At 40.4% G+C, this 21,485-nt stretch overlaps 1 protein-coding gene across 3 annotated transcripts in view; it reads left to right on the top strand.

Moving 5' to 3' along the window:
* cntn4 (contactin 4) overlaps positions 1-21,485 on the top strand; it is a 67,563-nt gene that overhangs the window by 13,184 nt on the left and 32,894 nt on the right. For all 3 annotated transcript variants that reach the window (XM_047026245.1, XM_047026246.1, XM_047026247.1), the window contains 4 exons: positions 4,694-4,826; positions 8,226-8,401; positions 14,278-14,373; positions 21,137-21,340. In XM_047026245.1, the coding sequence (XP_046882201.1) occupies positions 4,694-4,826; positions 8,226-8,401; positions 14,278-14,373; positions 21,137-21,340 (609 nt within the window). The remainder of the gene's footprint in view (positions 1-4,693; positions 4,827-8,225; positions 8,402-14,277; positions 14,374-21,136; positions 21,341-21,485) is intronic.

Below are 21,485 nucleotides of genomic sequence, written 5' to 3'. Positions count from 1 at the left end.
GCCATTGTCAGTCTGAGAAAAGCACTGAAAAGCTGTACATCGTCACAAGTTTAGCATTGTTTTCTGACAGATTGTAGACTTTTTAATGAGTGTGTGAGGCTAATTGAGAGGCTGAGAGGAGGGGGTTCATTGATTTTCACAGCTTTTTGCAGAGAGAAAACCAGGCAAGATGGGTTCTATTGCACTGGTTCATGGTTTCTGTCCCCCAAGGACAAATTCACCATTTTCTTTTATTTTATTTAATAAGAAATCCACCTGCTTGAAGTTTAATCAAGATTTTACTTTACTACAATCATGTAAATGTTTATGAAATCTCATTAGGCTTGAGACAAAATATGCCATCTTTATAAACAGCAAGCCGCTGTGACTCATATTAGTGGTATGAGGGCTTTTGGGAGTACTGTGTGTGTGTGTGTGTGTGTATGTGTGGCTTATGATGCAATCCAATTCAAACTTTGCCAGTGTAGTGTAAAAAGTGCGTACAAGAGCTGAGCTGACCTGTCTAGACATGTATTTCAAATGCAAATATAAGTACAACCACTTGATTTAAATATATTATCACTGCATTTATAATACATCAGTTGCAGTAAGAGGACAATCGGTTGTGTACTGTAAAGAATATTGCATGGCAATATTCTGTGGTCTTGTTTCATCATCCATCCTTAGACTTGAATACTCACCTGTCACTTCACTGGGGAGTTCAGTCTTCCCTGTGAGGCCTTAGCTGACGTGTTTGTCTAAATGGAAACAAAACAAGCCTCATTAAGCCAGCTCAAGTGCAATAACATTGAAGGGAAATGTTAACATAAATGTGTTCCTTAATGCTTATTCTCATTTAAATACAGATTACTATACTCAAACCTAAATTAAATCGGATAATTTCCTTAAAAGAATCTGTCTACAGTTAAGCTAATATACGACAGTTTAGTTAATATATTTGACTTTAAATGTATCCCCTCTCGAATTGGTGAGAACAATTCAAAATTTTGCATTTTTGGGGGGGCTGGGGCTCCCTTCCAGCAGTGGCACCACAGTGCTTTCACCTCCCATATATCCATGCTGCATAGTTAACTAATGCTGCCATACTGCAGTTAACTAAGATAGTTGTGGGGTGTACCGTTGGCTCACCAGGGAGAGCATGTACCACATAGGCTGAGGCCTTGCTGCAGGGGCCTGGGTTTGATTCCAGCATGGGCCACTTCCTGCATGTCATACTTTCCTGTCCGTCATTGTCAAAACAAATAAAGCAGAAATGCTGCCCAGAAGAACTAACTAAAACTATTGAAATAAAAGACAAATGTATTGTTGCTCTGTGTTGGAGTACATATAGGCCCACATATTATTGGAAGACTACTAACATCCAACTTGAAATCATTCTTATCTGCAAAGACTGCCAAGTTGTACATGATTGTACTGTAACTCACTGCAACATACTGCATAATTACACATACATCAATTTATGGTATTTCAGGTATTATTTGTGTGTGTACAGGATGTGTATTTATTATCTTGTCCGTCTCATGTCACCCCTGGAGTATGGCTGTTATTTATCTACTCTTCTCAAGGGAAACCTGAGGATTCCCAAACACACATCCCCAAGTCAACAGATGTATTGATTTTCACACAGCACACCTTATATTTTCACCAGACTACCAGTCTAAGTTTTGAACTGCTTTGTTATTTACTGCACATGTACTGCTTTGTTATTTACTGCACATGTAATCTGTATGCCTCCTGCTGCTAGAAAAGCTTTTCTGTTTTGGAATGGAAAATAAGTGGCCTGGATTTCCATTGCAGTGACAGAGTGCATTGCTGCTGGCCATCAGTAAGACCTCTGACCCTAGCCATTTCAGAATCATGTGAATTATTCTTAGTTATGCAGAGCAGGTTGCACATAAATGCACAGTTAGCTTTGGTTTGAGAATAACTTCAGTCATATCAGTCAGATTAATTAGTTTGCCCTAATTCATTACTCTTCATTAAATTAAAGCATTAACCACCCACACTCGTTTTGCATTTAGGTGTCCTTTTTGGAAATATCACATAGATTATAATTGTTAAACAAGTAAGCCATTTATACATAGTTCATTAGCAGATTGCAAAATATTGCTACACAGATTTGAAATAATTGGTAATTTGCTAATACTTTGCTGATTCAATATTCCATCCGTCCGTCCGTCATTTGCCGCTTGTCCGGGGGTCGGGTCGCGGGGGCAGCAACCTAAGCAGGGAGGCCCAGACTACCCTCTCCCCGGCCACTTCTACCAGCTCTTCCTGGGGGACCCCGAGGCGTTCCCAGGCCAGCCGAGAGACATAGTCTCCTATCGACGTGGAGGAGCAGTGTTTGTAGTCTGAGCCTCTCCCGGATGACCGAGCTTCTCACTCTATCTCTAAGGGAGAGGCCGGACACCCTGCGGAGAAAACTCCATTCTTCCCTCACTCGTGAACAAGACCCCGAGATACTTGAACTCCTCCGCTTGGGTCAAGATCTCCTCCCCGACCCGAAGATTGTACTCCATCCTTTTCCGCTCGATAACCATGGCCTCAGATTTGGAGGTGCTGATTCCCATCGCAGCCGCTTCGCATTCGGTTGCGAACCGCTCCAGTTAGAGCTGAAGGTCACAGGCCGATTAAGCCAACAGGACCACATCATCTGCAAAAAGCAGTGACCTGATCCTGAGGTCAACAAACCGGACCCCCTCAATGCCCTGGCTGCGCCTAGAAATTCTGTCCATAAGTTATGAACAGAATCGGTGACAAAAGGCAGCCCTGACGGAGACCAACCCTCACCGGGAACAAGTTCGACTTACTGCCGGCAAGGCGGACCAAACTCTGGCACCGGTCGTACAGGAACGAAACAGCCCCGATCTGGGAAACCGTACTCCCGGAGCACCCCCCACATGAGCCCCCGAGGGACATGGTCGAACACCTTTTCCAAATCCACAAAACACGTGTAGACTGGTTGGGCGAACTCCCATGCACCCTCCAGGACCCTGCCAAGGGTGTAGAGCTGGTCCACAGTTCCACGGCCAGGACGAAAACCACATTGCTCCTCCCGAATCCGAGGTTCGACAATCCGACGGACCCTCCTCTCCAGGACCCCTGAATAGACTTTTCCAGGGAAGCGGAGGAGTGTGATCCCCCTAAGGTTGGTCCCCCAACTTTGGTCCCCCTTTTTAAAGAGGGGAACCACCACCCTGGTCTGCCAGTCCAGAGGAACTGTCCCCGATGTCCACGCGATGTTGCAGAGTCGTGTCAACCAAGACAGCCCTACAACATCCAGAGCCTCAAGGAGCTCCGGGCGGACCTCATCCACCCCAGGGGCCCCGCCACCGCGGAGCTTTTTAACCACCTTGGCGACCTCAACCCCAGTGATAGAAGGCTCCCCCCCAGACTCTGCCTCCACATCGGAAAGCGTGTTGGTGGAATTAAGGAGGTCTTTAAAGTATTCCTTCCACCGATCCAGGCCGTCCCCCGTCGACCATCCCCACCATATACAGCATTGACAGTGCACTGCTTCCCCATCCTGAGTCACCGGATGGTGGTGTAGAACCTTTTCGAAGCCGTTCGGAAGTCTTTCTCCATAGCCTCGCCGAACTCCTCCCACGCCCGGGTTTTTGCCTCCGTGGCCGCCAAAGCCGCATTCCGCTTGGCCTGCCGGTACACATCAGCTGACTCTGGAGTCCTACCTGCCAATAAAGTCCGATAGGCCTCCTTCTTCAGCTTGACATCCCTCACCTCCGGCGTCCACTACCGGGTTCGAGGGTTACCACTACCAAGTGGTGATTAGTTGACAGCTCCGCCCCTCTCCTCACCCGAGTGTCCAAGACATTCGGCCTCAGGTCCGATGACACGACTACAAAGTCGAACATCGAACTGAGACCTCGGGTCCTGGTGCCAAGTGCACATATGGACACCCTTATGCTTGAACATGTGATTCAATATTTGTATTAATATTTTTTGTTCAATTATCAGACATCCGTATCATTTGTACAATTATAGTAGCAATCCAGCCTGGCAACATTGCACAGTTTTTGTCCGTGAAGTCTGGGTTGTTTCATTTACTCTCACAAAGTAAAAATGAAGTGAAGTCTGTGGAGTTATGTGGTGTATACATGTACCACTAAGATGGCATCTGATCACATTCTGGGCCAAAGGTAAAATCATTATTTTAGTGGTGTCTCTTATCCATTATTCCCATGGCTTACTGACACCAAGTCAACAGACACATGCAGTCCATTGGATGCTCAGCTTTCCATGCAGTAATGGAGACTTCCGCTGTGTGTGTCATTCCTCAAAGAGAATACCAACCACAAACGAGGAATGCTAACCACACAACTAATTGCTTGAACGTCTGTGGGGACAGAACTACTCCGATAGCTCCTTGGTAAAATAGGATGCACGTTGACAAAAGGCAAATGAGAAACCTTCCCTGTCGGATGTTCTGTATAAATCAGGAGCTATCCTATTACCAACTAAATAGCTTTTGAAGACACATCCCACCTCAAATAAGTCGTTCCTGTGCCATGGTGCAGTGACAAGCTGAATTAATTGATATGTTTTGTCTGCTTGTGGTTTGCTCCCTCCAGTTTACAAGGTCTAGTCTGTTTGGCCTGTCTGACTAATTGCCTGTTTCACAAGGTTTGGTGTCTAAGTGTAAGTGGATGTGTTGTCTTTCCCTTCTGTCCTGTAGGAAGTGGTGTCCTGCAGAGCCCTGTATTCACCAAGCAGCCCGGCAGCATAGTATTCCCTGTTGACTCCCTGGAAAAGAACCGGGAGGTGGTTTTCAGCTGTGAGGCCCAGGGAAGTCCACCTACTCTATATAGGTGAGTACACTGGAGTAAACACCTTTTCCAATTTACACAACGGCTACAAACAATATATATGGTATGTGCAGAGCTGAAAGAGACACTAAGAAGGATTGGCTCAGCATAAAAAAAAAATGTTATTTTTCTTATTGACTATACCTATACACTACAGTCTTTTCACAGAAAGTGTTAGGTGACGGTTAAACAACCATCATCATACTTGAATCAGTTTTTTGGACATCCAGCATCTATACTTCAATGCAAGAAATCTCTGTCTGTGTGTCTGTCTGTGCAAGTTTCATAGTGGGATTTTAGGGGGCTTTTAGTGGAACAAATAGCTCAAGAAGTTATTATGTTGCAGGTGTCCGTCTCAGGACCCAGTGCTGCGGATTATGTTGTTTATGAGCGCTTCACAATCGAAAATTATAATTTGCCACCATGTTTCGCGATGGATCCCTTTCAGCCATGTTGAGCTGTCACTATGGATATCGCAATAAATAAATATCACAGCGTTGAGTTGAGCTCCACTGAACGCTTGAGCCACTAATCTCACACGACACTGTGAAGTTCAAATGCTGTGTAGGTGGTTCGTGAATGTTCTGATGTGTGGTTCATGAAAATTAAATAGCCCTATAAAGTGCACCGCTTTTTATGACAAACGAGTTACAGACAAGCGGACTCCACGAAAGTACAGAAACTACAGGTTTTCAAGCCACTGGACTTCACACCAGCCAAATCAAATTACAAAGTCAAAGTCGGTTGGTCGGTTTCCTGAGGCATGGATATAGCTAGTGTTTGTGTCTGTGTGTCACCGACTTCATCACAGGCACTGTGCACCAGCTATAGTTCCAGGAATCTTTGTGTGTGTATCTCACCGACATCTTACTGTAATCACTGACTGCATCACGGGCACTGTGCACTAGTGACTGTAAATGGAGCAGCACATGGCACAAGCATATGAGCTAACAACCTACCCACCTTCACTCTTCCATTTCCCCCCTGCCTGGTCTATTAGTCTATTGAAAGTTTAGCATGTTGTATCTCTAGCAACTATGAGGTCAAATTAAACATGTGCTCATTGACATTGCTAGGATGAGATTTAGAAAGATTGGTGCATTTAATACTTGAGCTTGAGCCAGCTTAGAGGTTGATCAGCTGTTTCCTGTCAAGGTTGCTGTATAGGCCTGTCTTCTAGTGGGGTTGCTGCCCAAGCTGTCTACCAGGGATTTCTTCTCATTGGCAGCTGTAGGCTAAATCATGTTCAAAATTCATTATCTGCACATCACACAATTGCATCTTGTGACTGGTTGACCTTAGAGATTAGCATTAAACTGCATCTACCCACATTACATGTTTTAAAGCTAAATGTACGATTCTGACAGAACACTGTGGATACCCAGTGTATTTGGGTGTTTCTGAATTAAAAGCAGACACACAGAAGGATTAAGGAAAGGAACAGACCACCTTCCACAAACTCATAAACCAGATGGCATAGTACGATGCCACCGTATGCACTGCCCTTTGTACATGATTGCATAAAGCTTGTGCTCAGAAAATTGAACTGCTGTTCTCGTGTCCCCTTCTAACATGATTAGTAGTAAGTAAGATAATCACATAATATGTAACTTTTACATGTACCTGGTTTAATCTATTGCTGAATTCATCAAAATGTCAAAGCTAATATCAAAGCTGTTACATTAACTCAGCAATGCAATAATTAGCATACAATAATCATTGTTAAAGGTATGTTTACTGGCGCAATAATGGAATATGTGCCAACCTTTTTCACTCACATTAGTACACTCTATGTGGAGTTGGAGGCTAGTTGACCTAAAGTCTGGTGGAATAATGTCCTCTATCACAATCATCATCTGAGTCAAAGATAGCTGTCATATTTTCATTTCAGTATGTCATTATTGTCCTAAAATGATAGTCCTTCACTTTGTATTGGGAGACACATTCAACAGTGTATTCAAATATGACCATGAAACCCTATAAAAATAAAAACATACATCACAGACTGTTGTGAGAGCTGATGAGGTTTCAATCATCTGGAGGCTCCTGTCATTCTATCATTGTCTCTGAAATTCTAAACAGTTGTTCACACTGTGTAGTTAAATATTTATGTTTGTTCTTGTTTGCCTCCACAGTATATACATTGTCGGAGTAGTCTTAAGAAACTGTGGACCTCCTCTATGGTGTTTGATAACAACACTCTTGAGAGAAGGGACTCACTTCGACTGGCTTGTGACAGTCCTGAACAATTTCTATATAGACGGTACAAAAAAGGCTGTATCACATTTAAAGAAATTCTTCACAGCTCTAAAGTCAGTTATTTCTTGTATAAACTAGTATGACTTTAAAGATTACCAAAGCTAAATAAGTTCAGACACTATACATTGTATGCTGTATATACTAAGCAAACTGTTAAGGCCTTTATTCCTATTTCCTCTAGATCAATAATGCATACATTATTTTGTGACGGCCGTGTAGCAAACTCAGACTTTAATCAAAGGTGTAACAAATAGATGGAGATATTTTAGTAAACCTTTTAATACATCAGTCCTGTTTGTAATCCATATGCACAATCAATTATTCTCTTCCCTCCAAAGATATAATCAAGGGCTAATCCCTCTGGAGCTTAATCATTATTTGCATTGGTCATTTTCCAATAAAGTGATTAGGAATTATCATGCATGCTCATCTGTGAAATGCCTTTCTTCTTTTTGTTGTAACAGGGCTGGACATCACAGATAATTAGTTAACTGTATGCTGGTGTGTCTGTGTGTCAGGGTGTTGGGTTTGAGTTATGGGTTAATACCTCTATAACTGGAATTTACTGCTATTGATTTTCTTCCCACGCGTGTTTTCTGTGAAATGCTCTGCTCTAAGTGTATGGACGGAGGATCCACCAGCATCATAAGTGAATTATAAACCTTGCTGATTACTTGGAACACCATGAATAATCATGTAGCATGGTATAGAATGCAAAGTACAAAAAGCAGGGAGCACCCATTAGTTTGAATTGCTTTACAATGATTCAGGTTCTTTTTTATGCAGTTTGACTGGGTGTCTTACTAGATGGATGGCCTAAATTATGTGTTTTCTGGAAGAATGTAGTAGTTTTTTTCTCCATGGTGCGCTGGGCTTCAATGTAGTTCATTATGTAGTCCACCACTAAACTGGGGGCCATGATTGGGGTCCCCTTTTTGCTCTTAATCCTCTTGAAAAATTGTATTTATCGAAGTTATTAAAGTTCTTCCTTTTCGTCCATGCTGTGTCAATACAACTACATGCTGAGTACTTTAATAAGATTAAAATCTTGAATTTTGAAGTGCAGTGCACAAGCGTACATTTTTTTGTTTGTTGTGAAAACAAAAAAACAAACTTCTAATTTATTGTCGTTTTGTTTCTAAGGTGGAAACTGAATGGCACTGTAATCAATCCAAAATCAGGCTCTCACTACAGCCTGTCTGGAGGAAATCTCAGAATCAGCCAGCTGAACAAAGACCAAGATGCTGGAACATATCAGTGCCTCGCCACCAATTCTTTCGGGACCATCGTCAGCCGAGAGGCCAGCCTAACCTTTTCATGTAAGTCACTAACACCAATGTTTTATTCCCATTCTAATCAAGTTCTACCAGCCACCAATGTGAATGGATGTGGTATTAAAGATATTTCAGTGGAACTTGTGATAGTAACGTTCTAGGGACCTGATGCTCCCAGTGCATCAGGTGTGTATTCACTAGCTGTTTACCTAGGATTTTTTTTTAATAACTAACAGCACTTACAGATTCCAACAAATCTTCTTTGGTGACTTCTTGAAGACTTTCAAACATATACTGTTGCTTATTTTCTGGGGTTTGTTCAGTGGTTTTCTTGGATTTAATGTTGAAAAAAGTAACAACATTGACAGTGAAATAGAGGTGGCTGCTGCAAATTGAATACCGGTTCCTGATGTTTGGAGCAAGGCCGTAGCCTCTCTCCCAGGCCATTTGTTTTGTCTCCAGGCCATGCACAGCAGAGTCACCCCTAGGTAGGAGCAATCCGATTCTGTGGGGGAACTCCACTGTCAACATAGGCCGACACAGTGACAGTTCCATCAATTGTCTTGGTCTGACCTTACCGGTCTTCAGTTGTCGTCACATACTAAGGGCATGCATCTGTGACCGGGTGTCATCCATCTTCTTTATTACTCTTGCTATAGCTTAATGAACTCCACTCACTGATTGAATGGTACAGTTTCAAGAGAATAATTTAGAGGGCAGATGATATTATTAGAATATGTCATGCAATTTACAACATGGCTATTTGATTCTTGTCAATTTTGTGGCCATGTTATTTGACATCATACTATGTCATACTTCTTTGCCAATGTAATTGTTAAAGGATGTAAGATTACATATTATTTTGCGTGAGGATGCTGCACTTTCTTATAATATGTAAAGCACTTTAGTGATAGGTTCTTTGTAGATCTGTGATTCTGTTAAGGTGCTCTGTTGTTTGTTGTTGTTGGTGCTGTAGTTTGTTTGACGTTTGCTGAATGGACACATACATTTCTGAAAGGACTAAATCATAAATATCTACAGAAGCACATACAACTGAATCAGTAAAACATTCTACCCATGTTCAGGTTGAATTAATGAAGTACTTTATTGCTACTCTATCACAATACACTCTATAACAATCAATTTCATTTTCTTGTAACAAAAAAACGAATGAAAATTGGCTGTATAGTGATTGCAAATGCCCTGTGCTAGTGACCTTGCAACTAAAGATAACACAGCAGGGACAAAGAATGTACTTTGAAAATGTATGTTTTAAAAATTTCTCCTGAATGAAGTTAAATAATTGCATTGATAAGGTAAGTCTTGTCAGTAGATCTAGGCCTATAGGAAATTAGAGTAATTGGCATATGCAAATCATTGCTGTTCTCTGACAAAAGCCGCATTCTTGTTCAGTAATTGAGTTCTGGGTGTTGTGAGCGTTTTAATTAAAGAGATATTGATAGTGTCTTAATCATGTTCCTCATTCATAATCTCTCCAGAGCACATTGGTGTTATACAATATATATTTTCATGTTTTAATCAACAACTGTATTAAATGTGTGACATGGTGTGTTTGTCAAAATGAGAAAGATATATCTGTCCTTCCTTCACCAATTCTGTTATATTTAGTGCAGGAACTTTCATTTTTATTTTATCCTATGTTAGTTTTGTGGATTAATCATTAGTTCCATGAGCCATTTAGACTTTAGGATTTGTCTATCCTGACTGTACCACACAGATTTTCCAGCTGTAGCTGCATTAAAGTAATTTCAGTCGTATGTGTATGATACTGCACGTGTCACTGGTGATGGAAAGAGCATTATTACCAGGGTTGATATCAAAACATGTCTAAGTAGATGAACAATGTTTTGGTCTAGAGAAATGTTGTCTTGGGGGATAGCCAGGGATATCACCTTAGTTAGCATTTCCTCAGAGTAACAATTGTATTTCTCTGTGAGCGTTACTCTATGTAGTCAGCAAGGTCTTCAAGGTTACTGCATGAGTGGCAATGTTCCAGATAATCCAGCATTCCCCTCCCTCTACCTAACTTTTGATGGATGGTGCCTCTTCTTGTGAGGAGTTTGCTGCTGTCCAGCCCACTTCCTGAGGCAAGGATAACTGATGGATAGAGGGCCTCCTCATTCAATAAAGGCTGCCCTTGATCAGTATTTGTATTGATTCTGTATATGTGATTATTTCAAATATGGTCACTCATGATTCATACTGATGAATAGGTTGTATATCCAATATCTGAATCACGGGTACAGTGGGGTTTGTTACTATGCTGTCGTTGGAAATGAAAATCTGTGTCAATAAAAGGATATAGTTAGTAGACCTGCAGAATGTTTCACGGGTTCTAAGTATGTCAAAAGAATGATCTTTTGTTGATTTCCTTTCAAAGGTCTAGATTTGTGCCCCATGAACATATTAGTATTAATTGGGTAGAATTTGAGACCTATGAACATGAATACTTGGTTTAAATGAAAATACATCTAAAAGACTCTTCTCTAGCTGCTGGATTGTGTGTAGCAACAGTATAGTGAACAGTAACTTTGAGTTTATGTAAACCCTAACCCTAACCCTAATCAATATTTTTCCAGCTATAGCTTTTTATAAACGGTACAGCAGAAATAATATTTGACAAAATTACTATTCATGTAGAATTAAGCAATAAGCCCCAAGAGGCCGTGGTTTACGCTGATTTTAGAACAGGTAAGGGGAGTTGTTAGGCACGACGCAAAGCGGAGTGCCGAAAACCCCCTTACCTGTTCTAAAATCAGCGTAAAACACGGACTCGCGGGGCTTATTGCTTTTCTAAAACTGTTACTACAAATATTTGATATGGTTTCATCAATAAAAACAATTAGAAACAAAATAGTTTAATAATAAACCGTCATTCTTCCGCTACTTCAAAGTATAGTTCCTACATAAATTGTTGCCACGCAACAGCCAGATGGACACCTTTGCCGTCTTTTTCAATTTGAAATATTCGATGCGCAATAATATGGAATGTTAAAGAATGTTATGAGGACAACCTGTGAGGTTATGCTGGATTTTACAACGGCATGGAATGCGATTTAGCCAATCACAATCAAGGATGGGAACAACCAGTTTTAGAATGTGTTAAATAAACAATATTTAGTCACCAAATTAGATTCTTATAGAACAAATACCATGGAGAGGTTTTCAAATATTACATTTTTGATTGAACTTAGGGATTCACGTACATAGTTAACAGGTCAACTTTAGTGTATAAAAAAGAGCCTCTTCTGTAGGCAACAGTCAAGAAACATCCTCTTTGGAGTTCAAGGGAAGTTAAAGTGAACCCCTAGTTGGAAACCTTCAAACAAATCACAATGTGACCGTCAAGGATAACTACAGTAGCATGCACAGCCTGATGTTAAGGAAGAAGGTCCTCAGTAGTACAATGTAGTACAGTAGTAGTAGTACAGTACAAAGTAGGAGCCTATTGCCAAAAAAGAAAGGTTCAAATACATTTATTAAAAAAAACGAGAAACAATTAGAACTGTACGACAGTTCATTTTGCTTATTTTTCCCCACTTCCTTCTGCCACCCTTCCAGCTCAGCAAGACAAAGGGAGACTGTGGGTGCAATGCATCACATAGTTATGGTTGGGCAGCCTTGTTGAAGTATGATAAGTCATGCTGGCATTTAAAATGCTCATATGTCTGGGATGTGATCATCAGGGTAATCTGGATCATTGTTTGCTGTGTCATCCCAGGTTTAAAATAATGGATGCTAATGGTTCTGGATAGATCATCAGTTACTTATTCAAATGATCATGAATCATGGTTACAATTGACTTATGCAGTGTGTAGTCTGATCTCCTTTCTTTTGTTAAAGTAGCTACCTATTCTAAAGATGTTTTTCAGTTTGAAGACTTTTATTTTGCAATTCAATGCCAAACCACACAAGGCTGTTCTCTTTGTCACAAGTTTGATGTGAAATTATTTGAGATTCCCCTTAAAGGCTGACTGCATGCTTTCATGCTTTCTTTTGAACCAAAAAAGCACAGCTGTGTGTGCTCAGAGGAGCATGCTTTTGGTCAAGTCCTTATCTTTGTCCCTGCTACAATACTGTACTAAAAATTCAGTTGGGCTCTTCTGGCTGTTTTGCAACAATGCTTCTTTTGCTCTTTTTTGACTAGTGAGAGTGGTGTACTGAGATGTGTGTGCGTGCATGCATGTTTGTGTGTGCGTGCATGGATGTGTATTTATGTGTGTTAATTGATTCAAATATCAAAACAGAGACAAAAATATAACTTAGTTGGATCAGTGTGTCTTGTTATCACAACGGCTTTAATCTAAATCCAAAATGATGTCAAAAAGACACTTTAGAATTAATTCAAGACCTTAGATGTCCAATGCCTAGTTCACTTTGTTCCTTCAGACTCACAATTGCTGGGTCTCTCTAGGGCTTTTATCTCACCTACTATCCTGCCTTGAGATGAAAGTGAGGGATGATGCCACTCAAAAGCTTTTGTTGCTATGCCATGGTTCCTGTATTGGACCAAGACTCAAAAGCACACCCATGGGCCTGTGTGGCTAGGACATTTGCAAGTCCTTGATTCAAGCTGTATTTGATTACCTGGCCGTCAGTAGTCTACACTGCTCAAATTCAGCCCTTACCGACTGACAATAATGATGTTAACCCACAGAATACTACACTACTGCCACTTCTGCCACTACTGCACCGGTTTACTACCTTTACATGTTCATGCGTTTTTACTTTTTATGACATAAGAGTATAGTATATCCTTTTTGGTTTTTGGTTTCACTGCTATCTCTCAAATTGCAAAAGTGCAGTAGATACTTGTTCATGTAATTGACTCTCAACTGGCAAATCTCATAGTAATTTAAGGGAAAATTCAAAGATTTACCTTTCTTAACAGAGCTTAAGAAAATCCAAAAGATATTAGTAAAAGAGTGCTCCTGGGTTAAGAGGAGATTTATGTTTTAAGGAATAATTAAAGCCTGCCTCATAATAGACTTGTCCCACAACCAATATGACATATATTAGCTGACCTTATAGTCTTCTTCATAAATCAGTGAGCCCAGTAATGTTGCATTTAAATCTGCTCTTGGAGCAGAACTAATCAGCAATCTAGTTTCAAAGTGAGTTGGTTTCTGCTCTGCTTTAGACTTCATATTGAGCCGCCCTGCAATGAGAGCTTCCATTCCTCCATCTTTATTGAGGTGAATTGACAATATGGAGCATTTTACACATCAAGGAAATTAGTGAGCGAAGTTAATTAATCCTTTAAATGATTTCATTTGTGCGCTAAAATCAGCTATATCAATCTAATCAAATTAACATTGCATTCAACTGTACTTAACGTTATTCTTTTTGGTTGTTTTTCTTTCGTTTCTGACCCTTCTGACAAAACACCTCAGAGACCTTAGAGAGGAAGAATTAAGCTAGTTTGCTTTTCTAGTTTGTGCTATGTGCAGAATGTGATAAAAGTAAATGCATATATTTTTTAATTGTCTTGTATTATGTAAATCAAATTACCGATAAGCTAATCATAAAAAGCATGGACATGTTGGCAATGTATTCATCCACCTCTGCAGACACCTGCGGTATCTCAGTAAGCTCATCCATGAAGACTTATGTGTTTTCTGCAATACCTATACAAAGATCCATCTGGCTACAGTAGCAAAGGGGATTGCAAAGCAGACATTGCTACATTATATATATATCTTAAGATCCCATCTCTCCAAATCTGTATTCTTTTTCACATTTGAGATTTTTTTAATCAATAATGTTTAAGTGTTATTGTCTTTTGAGTTGTCTGTAATGCATTGACATAGTTTTGTTGGCACTGCACTGGTTTTACCTTTGATCAAAAGGGCCTAGTTTCATATCTGTCAGGAGTTTAAATTGGGTGTATTCTTTTTCAGACTTGGAAAATTTCAAGATGCACAGAAGAAGCTCTGTGTTAGTGCGTGAGGGACAGGGTGTGGTTCTCCTGTGTGGACCTCCATCGCACTCCGGAGGTAAGAAAACCCTTCATGAATATCTTTCTACAAATCTGCTCATACATTCAACTTTCCCTCAGACTTCCCTCTAGCTTCTCACTTTGGGTTTGTATGGCAGATACATCCCATGTGGTACATTATTTCCATCTCTTGTTGAGGAGTTCTTAAATGTAACACCTGTTTTATCTTGTTCACTTCATACAGTAGCACCTCAACCATGATACATTCCTTTGCAAAAGATTTGTGGTCTATCTGGATTTTACTTCTGGAGAGTATGTTGGTTTGGGACAAATACCTATACAGGAACAGAAAGTATTGTGGCACATGGTGTGTAGTTTTGCAGCTCATGTCTTAGTTTTAATAAACCAAGATAGGGTCAGACAGATATACAGTACAGGATAAAATGATCCATTGAGTTACATCTAACCAGATGAATAGCACCAATTTGAAGCATGATACCTTGTCAGATGTTGCCATGTCACCTTGTCATTATTTGCTTGAATGCATCTGGGTTTTTTACACACACATCTGGGGTTACCTGGAACAGTCGTTGGGTGGAAAATACATAAATTATTTTAGCTAATTTGGAACCTTGGATACATGGACTTCAAGGCAACTGTACCTCTTCACTCCAAAACTACCAAACTTTCCACTGCAAAAAATGTGTAGCTTTATTACACACAATTCATATAATTCTGCTTCCCCTATCACTTTATGTAAAAGCTACTGCCTACTGTGATTACTGTCTGTTAAGAGTAGCCATTCTTGTCCTAAGTTCTACAGGCACAGCGCTACTGAAGATTCATTCAATGCCCTTATTTCCGACACTAGGTAGTGTCAAGTCATGCAGATATAGCCTATGAATAGATCTGGAACACCTAGAAATAACTTCACGAAATATGATCAAACTGTTTTTGCGTCATTACTTAGCCATTATAAAAGGTGGCTCTCAATTGCTGTACTGTCATCATTAGATGGTGTCCCGCTATCTAATGATGGTATCCCCCAATGACAAGCACTGATAGCAACAATGTGCCATGCCACCCTAGACACCTACCTCACAAGTACTGTATCTCAATCAGAAGATGCATCTGGGTGGTGCTATGTTAGATGAACCACCCAGCACATCCTTATTCATTACCATATGTTGGTGGGCCTAACGATGGACGGTGGAGTTGAGGACACTCTGTGCAGGAGTGACTGTCAAGGGACACATCATATAGAGCAGACAGCTGTCCAGAAGTTCCCCCTGCTGCCTGATGCATGAACAGTGTGCATAAGCATGCAGATTGAGATGTAAATGGCCTACAAAAGCAAGGAATAGTGTGGGGCGATTGGGGGTGTATGTGTCCAATAATAATAATAGTGTGTTGAAAAAAAAGGTGATTTGGGGTATATGTGGGTGTGTGTGGATGTGTGTGTGAGTGAGTGTAAAGAGAAAAACAGTATGATGATATTCAAACAAATACCAACAGAATGTTTACCAATAGTGTTCATGGTGTGAAAAAAAAATATTGCTGTCAGTGATTTTACTGTTATAATCTGATTAGTGGATGGCAGATATTTATAATCTCCATAAATAACCTCAGAGTTGTTCACTTAATACTGTACTCAGACATATTTTATACTCCAAATGGCTACATTATAGAGGACACACACTTTCACATTTCCACCAAAACAAATATATAAATTTACGAAGAAGTACATAAAACACACTTTTAAAATTTGAAAACTTCTGTCTCCAGTTATATTGAAAACATCTTCTCTAAGTGAAAACCAATATGAGGATAAACAACACCAGATTTGTGGCTTCCAAGAAACTGAACTATCATGAACAAGAAACACATGCAGATCACTGCCATGAAAGGGTGCGTGGGTGAGTGTGCAGGTGGGAACGCAAATTGTACATTCTTGAAATGATTCACACATTAATCAGGCTAGCAAAGAACTTAAATGACAGATGCTTCTAAAGCATCTCATGTTCTATGTTGAGTGTGTGGTTTTGTGTGTGTGTTCTACATGCTTGCATGCTGTGCGTGTGTGCTAGTGTAATGCCAGGTTCTTTCTCCTGCCATCTAGTTGGCAGTGTGTAAGCACCTCGTTCCTCTCTGCTGGACCTCAGTCACACGTCATGTCCCCCAGGCTCCCTTGCCCCAGTACATAAACACAAATCCCTCAATGCCAGTGGGGATTTCATCCCTGGAGGAATATACTGTCACCGGCTGTGCAAAGAGAAAATAACAATCTAAAAAAACAAGACAGCTTCCTAACTCAATACACAAGAAGCAGCCTGGACCCCTCACTGTAATTCTTGATACAGCATAGTTACACCATAGTTGACTATATTAAATGTTCAAGAGAATTATCTCTCTCTCTCTCTTGGAAGTCGCTTTGGATAAAAGCGTCTGCTAAATGCATAAATGTAAATGTAAATGTAATTATACTTCTATGTAGTGTTAGGAGTGGTGGAATTGTTATTTGCACAAAGACATCTATATACCCTTACTTTTAAACCATCACTTCATTTGTGTCATTTTGTTTTGTGTGTGAGCGATCATAAACAATTTCCCCCAAAATAATTGCAATTTTTCTTTTACTGTGTAATAATTAGTCAGCTACAAAGGCAAAATTATTGGTATAGATTTAGCTGTCTGGCTATATTAGTATGGCACAATATAACCATTGAATGGATATTTCTATGGCTCACTGTAATGTTTTCTTTTTTATTCACTCTCTACTCTTTTATAATGTGCTTTTGAACTCAGAGTCCTTCTTGTTTCAATAGCTTGACCTTGTGTGTCTGCGGTGAAAGGAGATGTTGACAAGGTAGCCTAAATTAGTTCTTACAAAAAGGAGACTGGAGGAGTCAAAATCTTAATCATACATTGAAACTAAAGGGCTTGTGGACACATTTTCCGCTGTTCCAGTGATTGCCTTCTTGTAGTCGCTCTGAGGTGGCAGACAATAAAGCGAGGTTGCAACCTGAATACCATTTTTTTTTGTCCCTTGGGCATAAACACATAGTTAGGTTCTGTATGCCTCAGTCCCTTTCACTTGATTTGTTTTCAGCCTTATTGGGTGAGGAAGTGAGCCACATTGTTGGAAGTACAGTACAGAGTGAGGATTAAGGTGTATTTAGCACAAATCCTAACTTCATACAGTACGCACAGTTACACAGCAGCCTTCAGCAGTAGAAGCATGTGTTATGCCCAGAGGTTCACATAAACCGACTGTTGATTTGAGCAACTACTGTGAAGCCATAAAGGCAATGGATTCACTATATCTGAAAGGTGCAAAATGTTTGTATTTATTTCTGTGTACACAGAGTCCCCGTCCCTCCCCTGCTTGCAGTGGGCAAACAGAATGAGGAGACAGGGCTGAGTGCAGATCAGGGATGACACACACTGCCATGCCAGACACAGACACACAGGCCGGGCTAGAAGCAAGGAGCTGCCTCCACCCATGCAGCTTAGATGTGACAGGCCACTGCTCCTGGTTCGTGAGCTTGACGGGGCTGTGCGTAATTATAACAGAATACATTAGATGGAGAAGGCACACACCCATGACCCGCTAACATTAGTGTTAAAATTATATTTTAGAAAGGGGATTCTAATACCCTTGGTGGTACTTGGTTGGTTCTGTTTCCAGAAATGCATAGCTTCCACTACAATCTCACACAGAGAAGCCAGAAGAGCTGAGAGGTTGTCACTTTTGCTCTCCTTCAAACCTCACCGCATTAATAGGCTGTCTGTGTGACCTACCATTAGTCTTTGTATTACTCAATTATTGTGTTTAGTCCTAATGCAGCTGACCTCCATTTCATAATGGAGAGGGATGTTTTAAGGGCACTCAAGACTGAAATCACTTGAGTACATACCCACCAAAAATAGAAAAGTATAGTGTGTCCTTCCTGTTTTTATTTTCTATGACCCCAGGCTTTGAGAACATAGAGCATGTGCATTATGTCTGGTCCTGTAAAGTAACGGGAGGAGGATTCTCAGAGCCCGGAGCAGACTTGGGAACGCTTCCCGTTGTAGCACAATTGGAGTGGCAGTACTGAGGGAGTGGTGTTTTCTGAGGGTGGTGTTTTCTAAGGGAAGCTGTGTGAAATTTCGTTTTTCCAGCACAGAGAGGCAGTGTCTTGAATGCTGCTAGTTTAACTAGTCTGCAGATTATGATTGAGTTTAACTGGAGGTGACACTAGTTCTCTCAATATGATTTGTAACGTGACTCATTTTGCATCTTGACACTCAGCTTGGTCTCATGGGCCATCCTCTCAAAACGGAAACAAACTTGAAGAGAAGAGGAAAGGCAGAGAGAGAGAGATAAGATCTTGAAACTGACCCCCCACCCCTCCCATGTCTTTGCCCAGAAACATCTCCTCCTCGTCCCTTGTAATGCCACTCTGCTAGCTCAGTCATCTGATCATTATTACACGTTGAAGAGGACTATTAGGAACCTTTTTGTTTTATGTTTGTTTATCGTTCTCAGCATGCCTTGGTGCTTTTGCTTTGTAGCTTTGTAATTAAAAATGCATATTGTTGTCAGAGAGAGCATTACATGTATTATTAACACCAGATGATCAGACAGACACATAATATTAATTGGAAGCAGTACACTGACAGTGCAGTGCGTTAATATGCCACCCTTCCCAGCCCTGCATATTATGAATCCTATATAGGCTACTATAGTAAGGAATTCACTAATATGGTGCTCTCTTGCTATTGATGGATAGCTTGTTTAGTGTGTTGAAGCAGACCTACTTTACTCTTGTTGTTCACCATTGTCATAATTATTCCCTGTGAATCCCAAGGGATTCAGCCACTGGGTTAGCTCTAAAGAAGAAATTGCCATCCAACAGTGTATAGAAATTAATCATGTTTGCAGCCTTGAACAAGCCAAGAGGCTGGCTTTTAATTGTTGCCTCCCAACAATGACACTAATAGATACAGCACATGGGGAATGCTTGTGTAAGCAATTTCAAACAGTTGTCACCATCACCGTTCTGTGATATGCATTGAGGGAAATACTATTATTAATAATCAACTTTAAAAAGGATACAAATGAATTTTTTGGGGGAAATTATGTGTAGAAATTGAATTTCCTACTTCCTTAAACTGGATGTATTTGAATGGGACAATACAGAAAGTCATGGCACTCTGAATTCAGAATGTTGACTATCTTTGTGATGGGAAAAACATTTAGTTAGAAAGTATATTTATCAACAGAGTTACTTGTGTCATTCTCTTGATACATGTTTTTTGTATCATCACAAATAGTTGAGGATACACTTACAGGTCTCTATGTTTTGCAGATCTTTTCATTTCATGGTGACTTCTCAGAAGCATTTTGCAACCCCAGCAGTCTAAGCACACACTGGGCTATATTTTTTCAGCATCTGACATTCCTCTCCGGGGACACTTCAAAGTGAAAACTCTTCTCCCGTCAAACGTTATCATCTTTTAGCAATGGCCTAGAAGATGTGCCCACACTATGGAGGATGTATTAGTTTGCTAACATATATAATCTCACCTTATTATAAGAGGAATTTTGGACTATAAAAATGGTTGAGTAAAGAAATTGTTTAATTGTGGTATGACTCCTTATGCTCTCTGTTTGTATATTTTGGATTAAAGAAAAATCACTTGATATGAAATCTGCTTCATAAAATTCCAATAGTGATACATGTAGTGTTAGACATTGTCTGGATTAATTCAAACCCTATAAACTGAATGATGCTGTTGCGATGCTGCTGTTGCACGAACAAAACAGTGTGCCAAATGTGTGGACTGGATGTCTAAAATCTTTCTTTACAATTAAATTCTTCACTTTTATTCCACTGTCGACATAGGCAGTCACCATGTAGAGGCGTGTCAGCTGTAAACATGGGCAGGGACAGGTCACAGCTCCAAAGCATTGGGGAGAAAACAGGCACAAACATGTCTTGTCCTGCTGTGGAGTGTTCCTTCTCCCTCTGGTCTGCTCCTGAGCCAACCCCATCTACACTCAACACACACAGACACACACACAGAAAGATTGGCTGACTGTAATGTGTCATGTACATGCTTGTATCAGGGAACAAGCTGTGGCATGGATGGAAACACACTGTGATAAATGACCAGGCAGTTAAAGAGGCTAGGGTAAGAATCCTCCAAGACCTGTTTTGTTTAATTACCAGCCTGCTAACAAGAGAATGGGTTTGATTAGGCTCAGCAGGGAAATAGTATGTGTCTGTAAGTGGAGAGGACTGGAGAACTGAATAACAGCATACAATGTCTTTAAAAGGACTGTGTGGAATGACTTCAACTTAAGTTCCTTATTCTGTTTTGTAAAAGTTTTTGGTTTATGGTTATTAAAGTCATAATATTTATAGAGTGTTCTCCAAACCCTGTCATGCTAGTTGTAATAGATGTAATAGAAGAACATCACATTCTGGTAAATTTCCTAATATTCTTTCACATGAATAATATTGTGCTGAAATTTGTTCAGATAATTACACAGCTTTGTAACCTATCACAGACTCTGGCCATCATTAATTTTCACCTTGGCACGAAACTCAGTGGTAGTTCTGCTACCCTTAGGAGAAGGAGGATGCACAAAACACCACATAACTGCAACACTAACAAATGTATTCAACCCACGACCCAATCCTTACAAACCCACCTGCCAAAACCTGGTTATGGCCTAATGATATTTTGATGATGTACATAATCTTACTGACCTTTAACATGCATGTAGTCTGGTGTTTATTTGATCTGAGACACTTGTCCTTTTTTTCCAGATCTGATGTTTTCCTGGATTTTTAATGAGTACCCATCATTTGTGGAGCAGGACACACGACGCTTCATCTCCCAGGAGACAGGGAATCTGTACATCGCTAAAGTGGAACCTTCTGATGTGGGAAACTACACCTGTGTGGTTACCAATACTGTCACAAAGACCCGCGTGCAGGGCCCACCCACTCCACTAGTGCTACGCAGTGATGGTAAGACCTGGCTCGATGTGGTCCTGTGTGTGTATATGTATGTGTCTGTGTGTATGTATGTGTCTGTGTGTGTATATGTATGTGTCTGTGTGTATGTATGTGTCTGTGTGTGACACATACATACACACAGACACATACATATACA

The sequence above is a fragment of the Hypomesus transpacificus genome, chromosome 9 (genome assembly GCF_021917145.1).
Source record: "Hypomesus transpacificus isolate Combined female chromosome 9, fHypTra1, whole genome shotgun sequence".
In the NCBI taxonomy this organism is placed as follows: domain Eukaryota; kingdom Metazoa; phylum Chordata; class Actinopteri; order Osmeriformes; family Osmeridae; genus Hypomesus; species Hypomesus transpacificus.
Note: the sequence above shows the minus strand (reverse complement) of the source record. Positions and strands in the feature narration are given on the sequence as shown.